Source organism: Syzygium oleosum, unplaced genomic scaffold (assembly GCF_021117445.2).
Source record: "Syzygium oleosum isolate NSW1041296 unplaced genomic scaffold, Sole_v2.1 Sole_v2.06, whole genome shotgun sequence".
Taxonomy (NCBI): Eukaryota; Viridiplantae; Streptophyta; class Magnoliopsida; order Myrtales; family Myrtaceae; genus Syzygium; species Syzygium oleosum.
Window position 1 is genome coordinate 1,816,396 of NW_026607490.1, and position 19,259 is coordinate 1,835,654.

A 19,259-nucleotide genomic window follows, 5' to 3' on the forward strand; every position below is an offset into this window, starting at 1 on the left:
GATAATGTTTTAGTTGAAAAATCATATAACGAAATCTTAATGGAGGGTAAATGTGTCACATAAGTACAAGTTTGAGGTTTTTATGTCACAAAAAAAGTTGAGGGTAAATGTGTCATAGTGGACATAGTTTGAGATTTTTTATGTTACAAAAACAAAATTAATGGTAAATGTGTCACAGTGAGCATAATTTAGAGTTTTTTTGCGGCTTTTTTCTTATACCATTACCCTCCCATGGAATCTATGGATATAAGGCTTTTCACATTTCTTGAGCCCCCTGCGTCAGTCCTTGGCTCATACAGTGTAAGAGCAACGTAAAGCATCATTAATCAGTTATTCGAAAGAAAAAGAGCATATCAAAATAAATTGCCATAGAGAAACTGGGAAAGCGTAAACCTAAATTTGTACAAGCATAAACGTGGAAAATTAGCTGAGAGCAAAGGACATATCCTCCTCTGCCATGTTCTTCTATCATTATATTTCCGGAAATGTTCGTGTAATCCTTGTTGGAAAGGAGGAATTCCTAACTTATTTTCTTTTTGCATAGAACCCGTTTTCAATCCTTTTTCATTTGATTTTGGAAAAATTTCAATTAAGGGCCCCAAATGGGGTCAAATTCCCAAAAGATGGCCCAAAGTGAACATAGTGTCAAATAAGGGTCTGAAGTACCCAATTAGTCTTAAATAAGGATCCGAAGTGCCTAAAAAGTCTCAAATAAGGGCATGGATCGCCGGCCGGCCAAAATACCCGCCGGCCGGCCAAAATATTACTATTCCGACACCGGAACAGTAACTTTTTTATTTTTTTATTGTTTTTTCCTTTTCTTTTTTTTTCTTTTCCTTTTCCTTTTCTTTTTTTTTTCTTCTCTTCCTCCGCCAGCCATAGCCGGGGCCGGCGGAGGTCGCCGCCCTCGCCTGGGCTGGGCGAGGTCGCTGGGCGAGGTCGGTCTCACCAGCAACGGCAGGGCCGGCCTCGCCCGACGCCGGCGAGGTCGAGCCCTCGCCAGATCTCGGGCGAGGCTCGACCTCGCCGACGCCCGGGCGAGGGCTCGACCTCGCCGGCGTCGGGCGAGGCGAGGCCGGTCTCGCCAAGCAACGGCAAGACCGCCTCGCCGACGCCGGCGAGGTCGAGCCTCGCTGAACGGGCAAGGCCGGCCTCGCCGACGCCGGGCGAGGCTCGACCTCGCCTGCCTCTAGGTGACGGCGGCCCTCGCCCGACGCCGGCGAGGGCGGCCTCGCCTGAGGCCGGCGACCTCCGCCGGCCCCGGCTATGGCCGGCGGAGGAAGAGAAGAAAAAAAAAAAGAAAAGGAAAAGGAAAAAGAAAAAAAACAGAAAAGGAAAAACAGAAAGGAAAAAATAATAAAAAATTTTAAAAAAGTTACTGTTTCGGTGCCGGAATAATATCATTCTTGCCGGCCGGCGGACATTTTGGCCGGCTGGCGACCCAGGTCCTTATTTGAGACTTTTTGGGCATTTCATATCCTTATTTGAGACTGATTAGGCACTTCATGCCCTTATTTAATACTATGTTCACTTTGGGTCCTCTTTTGGGAATTTGACCCCACTTGAGGCCCTTAATTGAAATTTTCCCTTTGTTTTTTGTGGCCAAATTTACTCTCCTCAAACATTACTCCAGTCTTTACTATTAGTAGGATATAATACTCTAAAAAAACACACGTCATTTTTATAGTTATTATCGGCGGACCACATTCCCGTACGTGTGAAAATATATATTTAAATTTTTTAGTCAGTTCAGGTAATAAAAAATAGTTGTAAAGTAAGAGAGATTTAAATCTAAATTTAGATTGTAAGATATTTACGAAATTAGTTTCAATTGTCTTAAGAATTAAATTTCTGAAAAATTTTCATTATATCTATGGAAAATTAATGTATTTGTAAGATAGGAAGAGTTTCACTTAGTAAAGAAACATAAGAAATTATGATTCGACGCTTTTCAGTTCAATTTTCACGCTCTTTCGATATGACACGATTATGACTCATTTAGTAATAGAAAAAGGGCTTTTAATGGAATTTATCGGTAAAAGTTTGAGGTTGAAATCTCTAATAAATTTGCTTTTATCGTATATTATCTTGAGTAAAGAGATAAACAAATGTAGAGAGATAAGAGCAAATGCTTTGCAAGTATGTTACTAAATTCTGTGAAAGATAATTGCCATCACACAAAAGAGTGCATACGACTGAAACGACAAACTAGCTTTTGACCGGTAGTCTGTCGTTTCATGGTGGAAACCGATTAGAAGGTGAGGACCTGCTTTTCACAAAAGAAGAAAGCGTGGACGTCAAGAAGTCCACACTCAAGTCAAGTTGCTCTTCGCTTTACTCTCTAACAAGCTCACTTCTTCCATTGTCTGATCAAGGTATGTAAATACATCACATACTGGCATTCAGGGTCACCAGCTTATTGATCTTTGATATTTGTATAAATGTTACCATTTTGGCTGGGATTCACACCGAGTTCAATAGTTTATGCAACTCAGGTTCATATTTCTCCTCGTGAATTATTTTTGTTTTTCTGGGGATCAGAGGATGACTTGAATTTGATAACGGGAAAAGAGAGAGTGTTGCTGAGGTACATTGATTTTTGCTTCTGTTCTTCCCACTTCTTTTTTCAGATTCCTCTGTTTCTGAAGATTCGTGTTTGATCGCTGATTCACTGGTGGGTTTCTGAGATGCACTGTGTTCTTTGTATCTGTACACTCATAGAACTGTCAATAATCCGTTTAATTATTGCAATCTGACTGCAGTGTTTTGAGCATTTTGTGATTTGTGTCTAGTACGAGACTTCATTACTTCCTGTTTATTTCTCTTTTAACATGTCGTTGGTCTTGGGCTGAATTGTCATCACCCTTCTGTTGATGTGGAAGAAGCTCAGCTAAATATGAAATTTAGAGAAAATATAGAAAATCACTCTCCTAATTTCGTTGAGACTTGTTATGGTGGTGCTTCTAAAGGGCATTTTATGGTCTAGAAGGCGACATTTATCGAACTAAGCTACTTCTCGTTAATCTTATTATTTTCATCCATTTCCTCCTACTCAAGGACAACACTGTGGGCCTGTGGCTCGCTATGAATGAAACCACTTTTGCGAGTTTCAACTCATTCATGAAATAGGACGTCCAAAATGCGCATGAAATCTTATTTTCCTGTTCGATACCTGTTAGTCATGTTTACGGTCTTAGTTCTTGTGGGTTCTCACTTCTTTTCCTTCATCCAATGTCATATAGAATCTGGATACTGAATCGAACTTGTTTAGGATTGGGATAATGATACAAATAGTTCTTGAACTTTGGCCCAATGTGTAATGTGGTCCTTGAACATTAAATTTGTTCAATGTGGTCCCTGAACTTTAGCCCAATGTGCAATATCGTCTCTGAACTTTTAATTTGTTCAATGTGGTCCATGGACTTTTGGTACATGTTCTGGACTGTATGAAAATGTTTAATGTTGTCCTGCCATTAATTCAAGTTTAGGGACAACATTGAACATTTTCATACAGTCCATGGACTAAATTGAATATGTTCCAAAAGTTCAGGGACCACATCGAACAAATTAAAAGTTTAGGGACCACATTGCACATTAGGTCAAAGTTCATGGACCATTTGTGTCAGTTACCCTTTAAGATTCATAGAGTCAGTTTATGCGTCTTTTACTTCACCCTCATTATCCTTTCTTTTAAAGGTCCTCATTTCTTTTCTTCAATACATATGATCTTGAACTTCTATTCTCTACTGATGTATGTAATTCTATACCACTGATGCCTAAAAACCTAGCGCTTGATCCACTGCCTTATGAGTTATTTTGGGACCACTGAGGCAGCTTTAAAATTCCTCTATTACCATAAGATGTTTGTGCTTTGGTTCAACCGAACCACCGAACCAAAGCACTTACTAAGATTTTGTCTTCACAGCTGCAGGTCTTTACTTTAAGTGCTTGTTGCTATTGGCTAGCAACATTTTGCTTCATGGAGAGGTTCTCCTGGACATTTGAAGGTCCTGGCCGTGGGGGCCGATATCAGCAAAATATTGATGGTGACAGATTCTGGTTAAGTCAACAAATTTCTGCGGTATAAATGGTTTTTGTAGATTTTTCTTGTCATTTAACTTAAGTTGAAAATCGTCTATTTCTATAAACCATTTATCGGACAAAAATGTGAAATGATTGAGTCATATTCTTCATTAAAAGCTATTTTTCCAAAGAGAGAGAATGTCGCAAATCTCTTGTTAGTTTGTGGACTTTGTCCTTAATTCTCTTTGAAGGCAACTTCTCGTCACATTTACATAGTTGAGAATTTGGATGCAGGACGAGTTAACAGACTATGAGAGGGAGGATATAGAATATGCAAAAGCCCTTTCGCTTTCAGAAGAAGATCAGAAAGGAAAAACTTTCATTAATACATCACCGAACTGTAAGCATTTACAATGAACATTCAATGGAATGATTACACAGAGGTTCTAATCTCTTCAATAATGTGGTGAATGTGTGATGGCTCTGTAATTGATATGTCAAGAGTGAGATGACTTAGGAGCAAAAGTGCTGAAGCATACACAAAAGAATGTCTTCACGCCTTGTTCCTACTCTCCATTTCATATTTTCTTAATCTCTTCTATGTTGAAGAGACTTGCACTCATCAAGATCACTTTTAGGCTATTTATTGTTGCTGGAGTTGGAGTTGCAATCTGTTCACCTTTTTGTACCATAACCATTTCATGCTTTTCTTTTCAGCTACCAATGTACTTTATTATTTGTTTAAAAGTTACATATGTAAAGTCTACATATATAATTGAGTGGTTCCCATAATTTGTCTGTTATGGACATCTATCTTTCAATTATGCAATTTATACAATGACAAGGGACCATCTACTTATTAAGTGCTCTTTCTCTAAAGCTATATGGGCATCTTTCCTTCAGTTATGCAATTTTTCTAGAATGCCTGGCTCATGGGAAGAAGATTTAGAGTGGTCATCAGCTCTTTGTAAAGGCAAATCCTCTGGTTGTATATTGGATAAGCTAGCTTGTGATGTCTTTCATTATCGTACATGGAGAGCTAGGAATCATAGGATCCACAAATCACATAGCTATTCAGTCTTTGAGATTACTCGTGTTATCAAATGTGATGCGAGATTTGATTGTCAAAGGAAAGTAAACTTGCTGTTTGTTTTAGTGCTCACAAATCTCTTTGTTCTTGGGGGATCCTTGCTAGTAGTTTTCTGTGAGGGCTTGTATGCAGGATTAGTCCCCCTTCTAGTGTGTTTGTTGCAACAATGATTTCTTACTTATCAATAAAAAAAGTTCACATAGATAATTGAGTGATTCCATAATTCGTCTGTTAAATCTTCCTCTAGATGATGAATATCAATCCAAATACAAACAAGCTTCTAAAGCCCTGCGAGAAATAGACAAACTCCATGCTAAAGCTCAGCTGATGGAGGATGAACTACTGGCAATTGCTCTCCAGAACAGTTTAAATGTAGAAGATCGATCTAGACACAGCGATGGAAATACGCTTCAACTTCATCCAGTTTCATCTTCAGGCTCGAGGTATATTCAGCTGTTGAGTTTTCTCGCCTCAGGTTATCTTTGACATCCAATCCATCTTTCATTTTGAGAGGTTTCTAGTATCTATCTTTTTTAAATGTTTAACACTTCTCTTATTGCTGAGATATCCAAAAGGATATGAGATAATACAATGTTCAAGTATTGAGATGGAAGGTAGAAGTTTGCAAAATAGAGTGGCTTTAGCTTTGATACTGACTTGATGATGTAGGATTCCTCTGTAACTTCTCTTTTCCTGTGATTAAATTTGAGATTATGACATTTAACTAGTGTATGTCAAGGTGATGAGTTTTCCAATCAGTACGGAGGCAATAAAAATGTGGCTGATAAATCCAGTTCTAATTTAGGGGGCTGAAGAATTTGTTTGTTAATTTCATATATAGTAAAGTGGAGCACAAGCTGCCTGAACAGGTGTTGAGATATGTTGAATCTCAAGACAACATATGGCTATCTGATCCTATGTCAGTTCTACTGTTGTACTGAAGCAATTTCTTTGAGAAATTATTTGCATATCAACTTGCCGGTACCATAAGTTCTCAGCAGCTCTGCTGGCAGTGAATGCATGATTGGTGTAACACTACTTCTCTTTTTGGGCAAGGTGTAACAGTACTTCGCCTGCATATTTTATATTACGTTTTCATATTTGAACTAAGGTCCGGTTTTTAGATGGAATTATTTCGCAATCGGGTTAACTTACAACATCAATCATTCAGAATCTGTGCAGGTTGCAAGAGTCAGATTGGTCTTGGCGATTTCCTGAGGTGCATGGATGCTGATTGGCATCAGAAATGCTTTCGCTGCCACGCATGTGGTCTTGCAATTGCTGATCGTAAGGTAAAATTTTATGTTCACTTAACTTCTGATCGAGGTTTGGCCTATAATTTTTTCAACTCTATTAGTTTCCACAGTACATACTATATAACCAAAGATTGATATTGTAGTTTTCAGTGTCCGGGGACCACCCCTATCATGAAACATGCTACAGAGACCACCATCATCTAAGATGTGACGTTTGCAAGAATTATGTGAGTACTTTCTCATTGAACTTGGGTGCTGTATCAAAAGGTTGTTTAAAAAGGATTATCAAGTGAAAGTCCTGAGCTTCGAAAAGTGTCATCCTCCGTATAAAGTTCAGACTGTAAAACGTTAAGACAGTCCGACAGGTTTTGACTTTGATAAAAATATAAAAAAGAATTGACTTAAAGGGTCTTTGAGAATACTTTTTGGAAGTCTTTCCTGTTGTAGAAGACTTAAGAAGCAAAAGAAGTGAAAACCATAGCAGTTAAAAACTAATTCAAGAAGCAGCTCAGTTTACTCTTGGAGCTTTTCCTGGTGTAGCTTTTCTATGCGGATGTTTACCTCAACTAATAATCTTCATTGTAAAAGTCATGTGGGAAACTCGTGTCCATTCCAGGATAAATTAATTTACTCCCGAGACACATAATTAATTATTGCAAGACAAGTTACCACACTGCAGGGCACAGGAAACACCCCAGTTACGGTACCAAAAGTTACAGAAACACCGAATATCAAACAGACTCAAAGCCATCTGCTATTTGTTGATGATCTAGTTTTTTTTCTTTTTTGGTCATATATTGATGATCTAGTTAATAAGTCAGATTCTTTCAATATTCTCGTTATGCAAATGCTATACTGACAAATCTACGATGACACTTTCTTTACATTTTTCTTTAGTGTAGTATCCCTGTCACCAAATTGCTACTTCTAGAGTGGATTGTTGTCCTTCCTTTAAATAGTCTCCTTCGTTTGCTTCACATAGCTGCCGATAAACAAAAAGGGAATGGAGTACGCGGCTCATCCTTTCTGGATGCAAATGTATTGCCCAGCACATGAGCGAGATGGGACTCCAAGATGTTCTAGCTGTGACAGGATGGAAGTGAGTTCCCACTCATAAACATTCTGCTTTGCTTGCTGGTAGAACTGTAGGACATTAACTCGTGACTAAGGAGCACTTTTCATTTTCCCCGCATCATTGCTGATGAAAGAACGCTAAATCTGTGTAGCCAAGAGACACGACGTACTTGTCGCTTGATGATGGTCGAAAGCTATGTCTAGAGTGTCTACAATCTGCGATTATGAATACCGATGAGTGTCAACCTCTTTATCTCGAAATACAAAGATTCTATAAAAGTAAGAATATGAAAGTGGACCAGCAGATTCCTCTACTCCTGGTTGAAAGACAAGCGCTGAATGAAGCAATGGAAGGAGAAACCAATGTAAGTACTGATGCAAGTCTTATCTAGGTCAATATGGTCCCAACTATCAACATTTTATTTCTTGTGTTTTTTTTTTCCATTTTTTGGTTTTCATACTCACTTGAAACTTGTTAAGGGACATCATCACTCGCATGAAACTAGAGGACTATGCTTATCAGAAGGACGGAGTGTTCCCACTGTAAGAAAACCTCTTGCTCATAGTGGCTAGATTGGGCTATCATCAAATGTGTACATTGTGACTGTATTTGACGAAAAAAAGATTTCAGAATCGCTTTTCAATAATCCACCAGGTTATGCGAGGGGCAAGAGTTGGAGTACGCAACCAATTTATTGATTTGATTACTGAACCTCATAAGCTGGTTCGTTCATGCAACGTGACTGCAATCCTCATTTTGTATGGCCTCCCTAGGTAATGTGAATTTTTGCTGCAAGTCTCAGTGATTCTTCTGTATGATCATCGCATCGTGGCTGATAATTCTCGGAAAAACAGGCTATTGACGGGCTCAATCCTTGCTCATGAGATCATGCATGCTTGGCTTCGACTTGAAGGTTCTTCTATAGCCTGTGATATCTGCTGTTAATTTTTTTAACGCAATAGAAACAGCATATTTGATAAGAATGTACAGAGATATGGGCATAACTCCAAAAAAAGTCAATACTGCATTTGTTTTTCCTTTTCCTGTAAAACTTTTCGAGGGACAGAACTAATGTTAATATTTTTCAGGTTATCCTAACCTTAGTCCAGAGGTTGAAGAAGGCATTTGTCAAGTTCTGGCTCATATGTGGTTGAATTCTGAGATCAATTCAAGCTCCACATATGATGTTTCGTCATCCTCATTGCCGTCATCTTCCTCTTCATCAACATCGAAGAAGGGCAAATGGTCAGACTGTGAGATACAACTTGGCAAGTTTTTTAAGCATCAAATAGAGAATGATATCTCAACGGCCTATGGAGAGGGATTTAGGTTAGGAAACGAGGCAGTGGAGAAGCATGGCCTTAGGGAAACTCTCCATCACATTCGACGGACAGGGACCTATCCACCGTGATTTATTAAGTGGCCGTCTGTGGAACTTTGATTTTCAGTGGTTAGTGACTTGATACAGCATGAGCAAGAGCATAAGTAGAACTTACGAATATATCAGCAATCAAATTTGCTTGACGTTTATATAGCAGATGTCGGATTCAAAGGTATAGTAAGACACTACATTCTATTTTCTAAAGTAACAGTGAAGGGGTCGGGGAAGTGCATATGTACATGTTTGTGTGATTTTTCAGCTACGTGTAATGCTGGGCTCATCATGAGAAACTGATTGAAATGCCAATGTATGTCTTCTTGCGGAGTCACTGCGTCAGTTCTTCAGGATTTTAGCTTTTGTTCAAACAGTTCAGCTACCATCTTTAGAGTCCCTAATAACCCAGCATGGCATAAATCTGTTCATGATGAATCACTATTACCATTGCAATGTCTGTTCTGCCAATGTAGATATTGAAGGACTGTGAATAATCAAACTTCGGCACCTTCCCACGATTTAGAGATTTAAGGATTATGAGCAGTTAACTTCGGCATTCGCACACTTCAACCAATAACCGCTAACAAATTATTATTGGTGACCAGGAGAGCATCACCGCTTCTCCAACTACCACAAACTCCATAATATTTTCTTCCCAAGCTGAGCTGATGGCCAGTTGGCCTCAGATTTAACACTCTTGTAAGTAGGCATATGGTAATCTGCAAATGTCGTAGATTGCCCAAACAACAAACCTCAAAGCTTCATTCGCGTAGGGTGTACAACAGGACTAAGGATCAGAATTTCAGGTGATCATTTGCTGTAGGAGCTCTAAGGGAACCAGCAGTTTGTTCAGGCCTTCTAGTTTGCATACAAAATATTTTACACTCCCAAACATAATGCTCGCTGTAAATGTCATGGCATCCATAGTTATCGACACGACATCATATCTGCAGAACAAGCTAAAGAAATTAATAATGATCATGTCATGCTTCCATTTCTCTGTTGAGCGGTTTCTACATGAAATTTCACCAAACAGCAGAAACAATTGTTGCAAAGATGTACAAGGCAAGGTCTGCTTTCTGCTACATTGCTATTGCTAGCCAAGTTGCTCTCTTCATCAATACAGCCAAGATGAAAGTCACTCTCGAGCAACACAGTATAGATCTGATACATTTCCTAATACAACAATCAGCGAGTAACCTCTTTCGGAATACAACAGAGAAGATCCAGACTGACCAAGCCCACAAAATTCCTCTCTTTCAAGCAAAGGGAAGGAGAGCACAAAGCCTCAGCAACAGGAAGAAATTGAGCTGATGAGCAGTGGAGTGTAGTTAATTTCCCTCTCACCAAAGTGTAAAGCAGCAATGATGATCTTTGGTGTGCGAAAAAAGTAGAATAGCCACGCAACAAGTGTTTGATTAACAACTCGGAATTATGATCTCTCCCGAATTTTCGCTCTGGCAAAAAACACTCCAGCCAAAAGACCTGCAAGACACAATACCACGTGACATGCTATTCTGAGGCTATGCCTGGTATAATGAAGACTAGAGGGAGAAAATTTACCAAAGAGGATGCTAGCAGAGTTTTCCAAACTAGTCGGTACTTTGAATAGGAAGATGCCGGCAATAGACAATGGGATCTTATTCAATGAACCTACAAGGCTGCATATGGCATCTGGTATGAGAGATCATCCACATATTGTTTACATGATTAGAATCCATTTCTCAAAGTCCATCTTATCACATTAATATGCCTCTTCGAAAATCATATTGCGAAAATTAATTATCTTCTACTCACATATTCATATCTGTCATGGGTCAAGACCAAGAAGGACAATTTTATGTTTTCGAATCTTTTGATAATTATGATCAGAAAGGGAGACAGGGGGATGTTTGAGTAGAGAAAAGCCAAATAAATTATGGGACAATTTCCAATCAGACAACACAAATCTTCAGCTAAATAGTTGGCCGGTAACAAAAGTATGGTGTTGGTAATTACGAATCCCACGTCTTCCCTTTTTATTTATTCCAATACATAAACATGACCAAACCTTGACTGTATAAATTGCTAAAACCAAATCATTTTTTGACGCTAAACAGCAATGAGAACTGCAAGACTCAATCAAAAATAGAAACTTAGGCCATCATCCAAGTATTCCAAACTTATTTATAGGTGTTAGTGTTTGATATTATTTGATCATGCAAATTGGAAAATACACAAACCTTTTAAGAAGAAAAGCCTGAAATCGACAAAAGATCTGATGATATTTTGACAGTGCAAATGATTTTAGATAATCGTTGAGCATAGAAGGTACATGCAAGTTGGCAAAAAGATTTAACCTACAAATATCAGCATATCTAAAAGTGTAAGAGAGCAAGCTATCTCCAACCTCAACCTAACATAACTACATGCAACAAGATGTAACCATGCAGAGAACTAAAATTCAGATCAAGATATTTGAAAATATTGTTTTGTTCAGCTTTCAAGCCCACAAGGTAAGGGCATTTAATTAAAAACAGAGTATAAAGTTCCAAGAAGAATTAAACCTGATAGAAGTATACGTGAAACAAAAGGTGCGAGAAGCAGCACAGTTTTACTGACATATGAGAATTCACGCATGACTTGAATTAACAAGATACTCTTCTTCTGAAAACTTTGCCAACTAGGACTCAGGAGTTTAAACTAAAAATGACTTGGAAACACTAATGAAAAATGTCAACATAAGAGCAAAAATTTCTAAAGTCAACATGTACTTGGGGTTCATGTTTTTCTTAATTTCTTTCTAAAGCCATGGAGTAGAAATTTTATTAGTCACCCTTCGGGGAGCCATCAGGGCTCAACTAACAGGAAGTCATACCCATGTTCCCGTGTGCAAAAAACCACAGTTTGCCCACGAGCTGTTTAAAGTCTATTTATTGGCCAAAAACAGGATTTCTTTAGTAAACCATAACAAGCATTAATCACTGTCCAATAAACTCTAAGCTAGCACAATATTGTATTGATATCAGACAGAGCAAATTTGATGTTCAAACCTGTACGTGGTGGCCCCTGTTTGATGAAGAAACCACATAGAAGTAAAGCTTATAGCCAACCCAAGAATCCCACTAAATGTCATCACCAACCAAAAGGTTGGTAACCTTAAAAGAGGCCTGCAATTTTAAATATACAAAGAAAATATCATAAGCTTAATTATAACAGGTTTAAAACTACATATTGCACCTATCATGCAAGCACATTTTCTTGATTAATAAAGGAATTAGAAGCTTAATAACATGTTGCAATCAATACAAACGGCAAGATCATGAAAACATTGTTTCTTCATATAAGACAGGACATCCTCGTCTTACTTACAATCACGAGTGAAAGGTATCCACTGGGTTAGTATGAATGTCAACATTACACATTGTCAAAAGAACAAATTCAGCCGTCAAAGAGAAAAATTAGCAAAGACATGAAGTGAGAGGCTACTTAAGAGTGAAAAGAAAAAACACAATATGCAGCCGCATGAGATTCCAGCTAATGTTCAAGGACAATAAATCGCCACCAGGTTGAAGGCAACCAATAAACTAAAGGAGAATCAAGATATAAGCTTAAACTCAGTCACCGATCAGCAAAAGATTTTACAAACATATCAAGAATACATAAACCAAAGGAAACTAATTTTAACAAGATCACGGGGCAAGAAAATAATCATGAAATGAAGAGAAAACTCACGTTGTCATCAGATAGTCCACCTCATTGAAAACACATATAAGAATAACTCCAAGGGGCAAAGAGAGGGTATTGTTTAGAAGGACCATAGAGAACTCATTCAAATTTCCAGATTTTGTGACTTGCTTTGCTGTGTCCATGACTCTACGCAGTGTTAGCTGCATTAGAAAAAACGAGTAAATAGATAAGTACACCAGTTCAATTTCAATTGGCAACTCAAACAAGTAGAAGATTTTGGTGAGGGAAAAGGATGACAAATCCCATAACCCATTCAGGATAAGCTCGTGTAGTTTTAACAACCACTGGGAACAATAATAGAAAAGTGGCACTATGCACACTTCATTGCACTTACAGCCAACTTAAGACCAAATTATCATCTGGCTAATTTATGCACAAAATATGCGATTTCATCTGTTCATCTAGAGACGGCCCACCTGTTTGGGAGGGTTGCTCGGGGAGTCTTTTCTTCATTTTTTAGAAGTTTCAGCAATTTGTATAAGCATTTGGCAAACCTTTAAAAGTAGATGCAGGGAAACCCATAGCAGTTCTAACTTGAAATAACTAGTGAGAAGTACTATTGCAAATTTCATTTGAAACTTGCAAAGTTTATCTGATCTCAATAGTTCTCATTGTAGTATTATCAATGCAAATTCTACACTCTATGTCAAACTTCTAAAAATAGGTAATTGAAACTTCCATATGACATTAAGGAACCTTGAGCATACTCACCGAATATGACGCTGTTAAGAAACAATTAGTAATCTGCCATGCATAGCCAATTGCATGGAAAGATAAATCGGTAATCCCTCCAGAAATTGCTGAAATGATCTGCCAAAGCAATCAAAACTTTCAGTAGTCATACATCTCCAAATTCATGAAATTTCTTGAAGTAGCAATCCATCAGAAAGAGAAAAATGAAGCATGATCATGCAGAAGAGCTAATATTTCTGCAGAACCTAGTCATGGAAATTTAAAGTGCGGAAGAACCAACAGTAAGAGTATGCAGCTACAAATTAATTATTAAGGGCCTCACAGATCAGTTTGTGAATAGAAGATGCATGGACATCCACAATCTTTCATGGACTTAACAGAAGATTCAATATACCAGAATAATGCTTGCTACATTTGTAAAAAATAACTCAGTAACATGAGTCAATGCTTCCATCAGGTGGACAAATTTTTAGCTTATATACATTCTGTTATGCAACTATAAGCTTTCTCTGTAACTGGAAATTGTCAATCTTGATATTGGTCCCCATGAAATGAAATGAAAAGTCAGAAACATACCATCAAGAACAAGGCAGCCCAAACTCTATTATCATGATGCTTATTAAATAGGTACATCTCCCCAACTGCTGTAATCACATTCGTAACATTCTTCAGGACAGTAACCATGGCAACATTTATGTACTTTAAGCTGCAGAAACAACAAAGATAAGTCAATTTAATTAACTCATTGAAAGAAAAAATTTGATATAATCTTATGGATGAAATTTTTTGGTTTGAGAGAGGGAAAGTTAATGAAGACATTTGACAGTAAAACAGCTGGTTTTGAATTGACACCATGTGACAGGAATTTGGGGGTGAAAGACAGGAAATAAATGGAATACTTATGAGAAAAATACATAAATTCATTAAGCCCCAAGAAAGTACTTTCTGTTTCGTGCCTTGAAATGAAATATTTTTCCAATTTTTCAAATTACAAAGAAATTCTACATGATTTATACCGATATTATATATGTGGTTTTTAAAACTTAAGGTTCGCTTGATTCCACATGCTAAAAGCTAAATTTCTCCCTGCCCCGTCCACAAAATAAAATAGATGGCCCTGCATAGAAACCAAAACCTGGTTTTTCTCACTGTAATCCCAAATCAACTGAGAAAAATGGTAGATCGAAGTTCAGTATTTTTTACCAGATGGAGGGAAAAAAAGTAAAGAGATTAATGAGTTCTGGCGCAACTATCCAACGAGATATGAAATTTCATGTTCTATGACGAGCAATGTTCGCATTGCATTAGCAGCATGGTTTAAGAATTCACATATACATGGATCCTACAATGGGTTACTTTGTGTATTCAGGAACTCAAATCACCATCTCAGCGCCCTATATGCCCCATCCATACCAATCATCAAGTACTCTAAACTCTCTCTAGGATATGTTCAATGGGAGTTGTTACAAAAGATTAGGTGGTGGGCCACAAGGTACTCCTAGAAAATACCGATAGCGGCGTTTTACCCAGAGAATAATATACTGAGTAGACTATTGAAAATCTCATACGCACATCAGATTAAGTAATTTCGTACTTTCAATTCTATTGCATTGAAAAACGTCATAGGAATGTAGACATTGTAGATTTAACACTTAATTACACCTCTTGATAAGGATGGTTAATGAAAAACATCAGGGACAATGATGGTGAAAGGAAAATTTCAACCATGAATTGCAATTTAATTTTGCTTGCCTGTAGAACAGTACAAACAGACAGACCACGACCATTTTTTTTTTACCCAAAAAAAAAAAAAACAAAGCTGATCCAATTACTTCTCAGTAAGCCATGTAATCTTAATTGATTGAATGACTAGGATTAATATGCATGCTAGGAGACTTCCAAATTTAGAAAAGAAAAGGACATAAAAAAGTAGGCCAATGCCAAGTAGTGATAGACTATAATTTCCCGGAAAAGAAATCAACATACCTAAACATGCTTGTAACAAGCATTCCAACAAATATTACGTTCACGGGCAACCAGACCTTAATCAATTTTAAAGTCAGCGGTTCTGTCGATATCACACCAAAAAGGGTCAATGTAGACACAATGATAACTGAGATAAGATTCTGCAATTCCAAAGAGAATCATGGGCTACGTCAGAAATAGCACAAAGCCATTAGATATTCAGCACATATCCTAACATGGGGACAATATTGTAAAGCAAAACTAATGCGGCAGGAAAACCACCTGGTATAGCATCAATGATATGCCTGCATTGAAATCATAGCTGGAGAGTACAAACTTGTTGACCAGGATCATGCTGCAGGACGATATGCAATATGCAAGCCCAGATAACAAGGCCTGGTTGTGCATTTTAAATGTCCTTCCACTTCTTGTTGTTCTTTCTCTGTCTTTTCCCAGCCTTCCACCTTCCAAATCAGATTCCCCATTTTCCAAAGGTTTCATTGTATGTGATAATCTGCAGTAAACAACATAAACGATCATTGATGCATAATAAGGAGTAATAGCCAGGAAGGCAAAGCTTAGAATAGAAGGAAAAGGTAAGAAGCACCTCAGTCGCAATACATTTAACACTTCAACACGATATGAGAAATCAGATTAGGAATAAGCAGGGAAGCCTATGACTCCAGCAAAATTAAATAAGTTCCAAGATGGGTTAGGGACCAAGGTGGATAGAGGCCAAAAACCGGAAAACCTAAAGGCGAAAGATAGGTTCACGGTATGGGGTCGTACCTGGGGGTGTGGACTGTCTCGTTCAATCCAACTCTACATTGTAAACCACATCAAACCAAATTTTTTGGGTAGGGAATTATTCATTATGAAACCGGGAAGCGACCTTGAGAAAAGGACACTAACTGACCAATTAAACCCGTTCACATCCAATTCGGTTCACAGGTTTCACCTGATTCTGTTTTTCTTCATTTCTTGTGTTTTCCTCCTTCCACAGTGCACATCACGCAATGCCAAATTGGCTAATTACTCATTTTCACTTACAATTCACCAACAATCTGGAAACATAACTACAAACTAATACACCTACATGTTTCAGGCACGAGCAAGAAAAAAGAAAAAACTTAAAAGGAATACACTCTAATTTACAAAACCTAGCAACAAAGCAAAAGTAGAACAGACGATGACAAGAAACAATAAGCTAATAAATGACCACAACAGCAGTGACTTCGAGTTGTCACCTCTTAAAAGTAAAACCAAGTTCCTTCTTCTATCAATGGCTGAGAACTAAATTCTAGAAAGCCAAGTATCGACTGTAAACTGTGGCTAATAAAAGGTATCGTAACTAAGTCAAGCAAACAATGTGCAGTGGAAGTTTAGGTATTGCAGTACTGATAGCATACCTGTCACCAAGTCTCACTGGGCCTGTCCTATCCTAGATTTCCGTTTCTGGCGCCAATATCCTCTGATGATTCCCTCTCGCATGTATGATGAAAGTATCTGTTGGAGCACCTAAAGATGTCTACAGCATTTAGAAAGAACTCATGAAGCTGACTAATTTTTTTGCACACGAAAAGCACACAAACCGAAATCGCTACCGCCATTCTCTCTCGCAATAAGATAGCTGTAACTAGAATTCAGAACACAAGATGCCCCAATATCGATCCGATTATCAACTTACATCAATCTATAATTAAAGAAGTGCTTCCGAGCACGACCGAGGTCCCTCTAACCCAAGAAGATTGAACCGACCATACTGTCAACATGAGTCAGAAACTGCTTACAAATACACAACACGTAGATCCAGCTACTGATACAAAAAGGAACAAATCCCGCAGCCGACCCAAATCCTCCCGAATCAACAAGTCATACCAAAATCGCCCACTTCATCACCTGTCCAAATATAAAAAAAAAGCACCAGCAGCTCGCATACTTAACAGTCGCGGAAGTCGTCGGAGCAGGCGATTAAGCTCATAGATCAACGAAGCAAATTGCCACTACAGAGAGAGAGAGAGAGAGAGAGAGAGAGAGAGAGAGAGAGAGAGAGAGAGAGAGAGAGAGTGAGTAAAACTCATCGCCAAATGATCAACCCTATTGCCCGAAGAAAACCCAGAAACGAATAACGCGAAAAGAATCGAACCGAACCTGTCAGAACTCCTAATCGGCCCCGTCAGCGAGCGAGATTGCGCTCTCCGAAACGGAAGATCGGGCTCGAAGGCGAGCCGGGAACCGGCGCCGCGCTCCTCGACCTCGTCGAATTCCGCAGAATCCGAAGGACGGAGGATGCAAAGGCCGGAGCTTTTTCGGCTCTCCGATCCGTCCAGCCTGCGGATGTATCGAAGCAGACGACCTTGGAGAAGGAGGAGGAAGGAGGAGGAGAGTCCAAGCAGCTTGGCGCGTTGACCGTTCAAAGAAAAAGGGGAAGGAGAAAGGGTGGAAGCTTTTCAGGTTTGAGTGGAAATGGAGGCTCTCTCTCTCATATAAGTTTGCAGATCCCTCCCCTCCATGTTTGACCGGACTGGTCAACGCTGCTTTGAAGCTCACAAGCACACTTTCATTTCTTCTTTTTCTGGCCAGAAATTGAAATTATTCTATTTGGTTTCCCGTCCTAAGTCCTAACTTTGAGATACCGTCAACTTTTTCAGAAAGATTTCGCCGGAAAAAAATTGCCCACGACGATAGTTGAGAAGGTTTCTATTTTCCACCCGCTATATTTTTCAGTGCAATGCATAATCAAAATGCTTTTGGAAATCGAAATATTTGATGTTGAGTATATTAATTTTTTCGATTCTTAATGTAGATTCAGCAATGCCTACTGTTCAGTCGAATGACGGAAGATGTGGGTGTACCAAAGGGAGGAGTTAGTGCTGTTTTGCCCAACTCAAACCGGAGAAAGAGTCAAAGTTCATCAGCTAGAACAGCAAAATGCCGTTGACCTTACGTAAAAGACACATGGGGGGCCATGCTGTAGTGGCCAAGCAACCGATCATAGTAGCTGAACGTCCATTGTTGAGCAGCCATGCATACGGCATACACATGGAATGGAACTCTCTCTTCTTGCTTTCTCCCGTGAACATTTTTTCTTCCGCAGCACCTGAAAAGATATATTGCAGAAACTCGGTCTGTGATTCGTGTGGCAAGTACAATATGTTTGACCTCGGGCTGCGAATAAGCTCGAAATTGTGGTCATAGTAATCGGAACATAAGTAGTACCCTCCAAGTTCTTGGATTGAGAACTAGAAGGTAGTTTTCTGGTTCATATTCATGAAAAGTACTGGTTTCACATGTGCTACATTGAGCTTTGTTTTCCTTCGCTTTGCTTGCATATTTACTCTTACACAGAAAATAGATTCCGTAATACCATTTTTCCTTCTAGGGTATAACTGGGTATGTTCTACTGGTTCTCGCAGCTATCTTGTCCAGTTTAGAGAGAGAGAGAGAGAGAGAGAGAGAGAGAGGAATAGATTCATCTCGATGGACTCGAAGCTAGAATACCGCGACACAAAATCGAAGGTCATGTATGTTCTTGGCATTCATTGCTAGGGTATAACATCTACATGCCCATTTTAACATTAATGACTACTTGGGAACTTTGCAAAACCTGGTCAAAGGCAAAGCTACAGCAAGACGAAACCGGACCTCTTTCTGCCATAGAAATCAGCATCCTCGGATTGGCATCGGCATTCTTATACAACATGCTCAAACGGACCGGTCAGTCGCATCGGTGTTCAATGGTAGAATGCTTTCCGGGGCCACCCATTTGCACTTCAAGCGTGGGAGGGAAGCCAGGCTGATGAATGGGGGAGTTGAAACTTAAAACCAAAAATGAGAAGCTGATTTTTACTAAACATGAATATCATGTAAGATTTTCCTTCTGTACAATACCAACAGAAACAATCAACTCCCAAGTCTCTCAAGTAGTGTTATAGAAATGTGGACACACTGTACACATGCACGCAGATATCAATCAAAGAAATTGTATCACATCTAAAAATAATTTGCATTTATAACTGTTGCATTGGGAGCCCTGATCATGAAACAAACTTC

General features: G+C 38.8%; 2 protein-coding genes across 16 annotated transcripts; one reads left to right on the forward strand and one right to left on the reverse strand.

The window, feature by feature from the left end:
• The first annotated feature begins 2,257 nt into the window (after positions 1 to 2,257).
• LOC115688761 (protein DA1-related 1-like) lies at positions 2,258 to 9,172 on the forward strand. 10 transcript variants are annotated; one of them, XM_030614679.2, is made up of 13 exons: positions 2,269 to 2,375; positions 2,631 to 2,674; positions 3,926 to 4,081; positions 4,318 to 4,423; positions 5,361 to 5,556; positions 6,285 to 6,405; positions 6,513 to 6,596; positions 7,352 to 7,468; positions 7,596 to 7,808; positions 7,924 to 7,986; positions 8,099 to 8,217; positions 8,299 to 8,357; positions 8,533 to 9,172. In XM_030614679.2, the coding sequence occupies exons 3-13, from the start codon at positions 3,980 to 3,982 to the stop codon at positions 8,853 to 8,855; spliced, it is 1,503 nt and encodes a 500-aa protein (XP_030470539.2). In that variant the 5' UTR covers positions 2,269 to 2,375; positions 2,631 to 2,674; positions 3,926 to 3,979; the 3' UTR covers positions 8,856 to 9,172. The 10 variants fall into 10 exon arrangements, with proteins under 10 accessions (XP_030470538.2, XP_056168267.1, XP_030470539.2 ...); XM_056312288.1 differs by lacking the exon at positions 2,631 to 2,674 and adding an exon at positions 2,482 to 2,587 and having other exon boundaries at positions 2,277 to 2,375; XM_030614682.2 differs by having other exon boundaries at positions 2,284 to 2,375; positions 3,932 to 4,081.
• Positions 9,173 to 9,779: 607 nt separating this feature from the next.
• Positions 9,780 to 17,665, reverse strand: LOC115688762 (GDP-mannose transporter GONST1). 6 transcript variants are annotated; one of them, XM_056312298.1, is made up of 11 exons: positions 17,358 to 17,664; positions 16,997 to 17,105; positions 16,616 to 16,724; positions 15,489 to 15,720; positions 15,228 to 15,367; positions 13,818 to 13,947; positions 13,260 to 13,358; positions 12,534 to 12,688; positions 11,852 to 11,968; positions 10,383 to 10,480; positions 9,780 to 10,304 (listed from the first exon to the last, which is right to left on the reverse strand). In XM_056312298.1, the coding sequence occupies exons 4-11, from the start codon at positions 15,705 to 15,707 to the stop codon at positions 10,252 to 10,254; spliced, it is 1,011 nt and encodes a 336-aa protein (XP_056168273.1). In that variant the 5' UTR covers positions 15,708 to 15,720; positions 16,616 to 16,724; positions 16,997 to 17,105; positions 17,358 to 17,664; the 3' UTR covers positions 9,780 to 10,251. The 6 variants fall into 6 exon arrangements, with proteins under 6 accessions (XP_056168273.1, XP_056168272.1, XP_030470546.1 ...); XM_056312297.1 differs by having other exon boundaries at positions 16,894 to 17,105; XM_030614686.2 differs by having other exon boundaries at positions 16,997 to 17,209.
• Between the last annotated feature and the right edge of the window lie 1,594 nt (positions 17,666 to 19,259).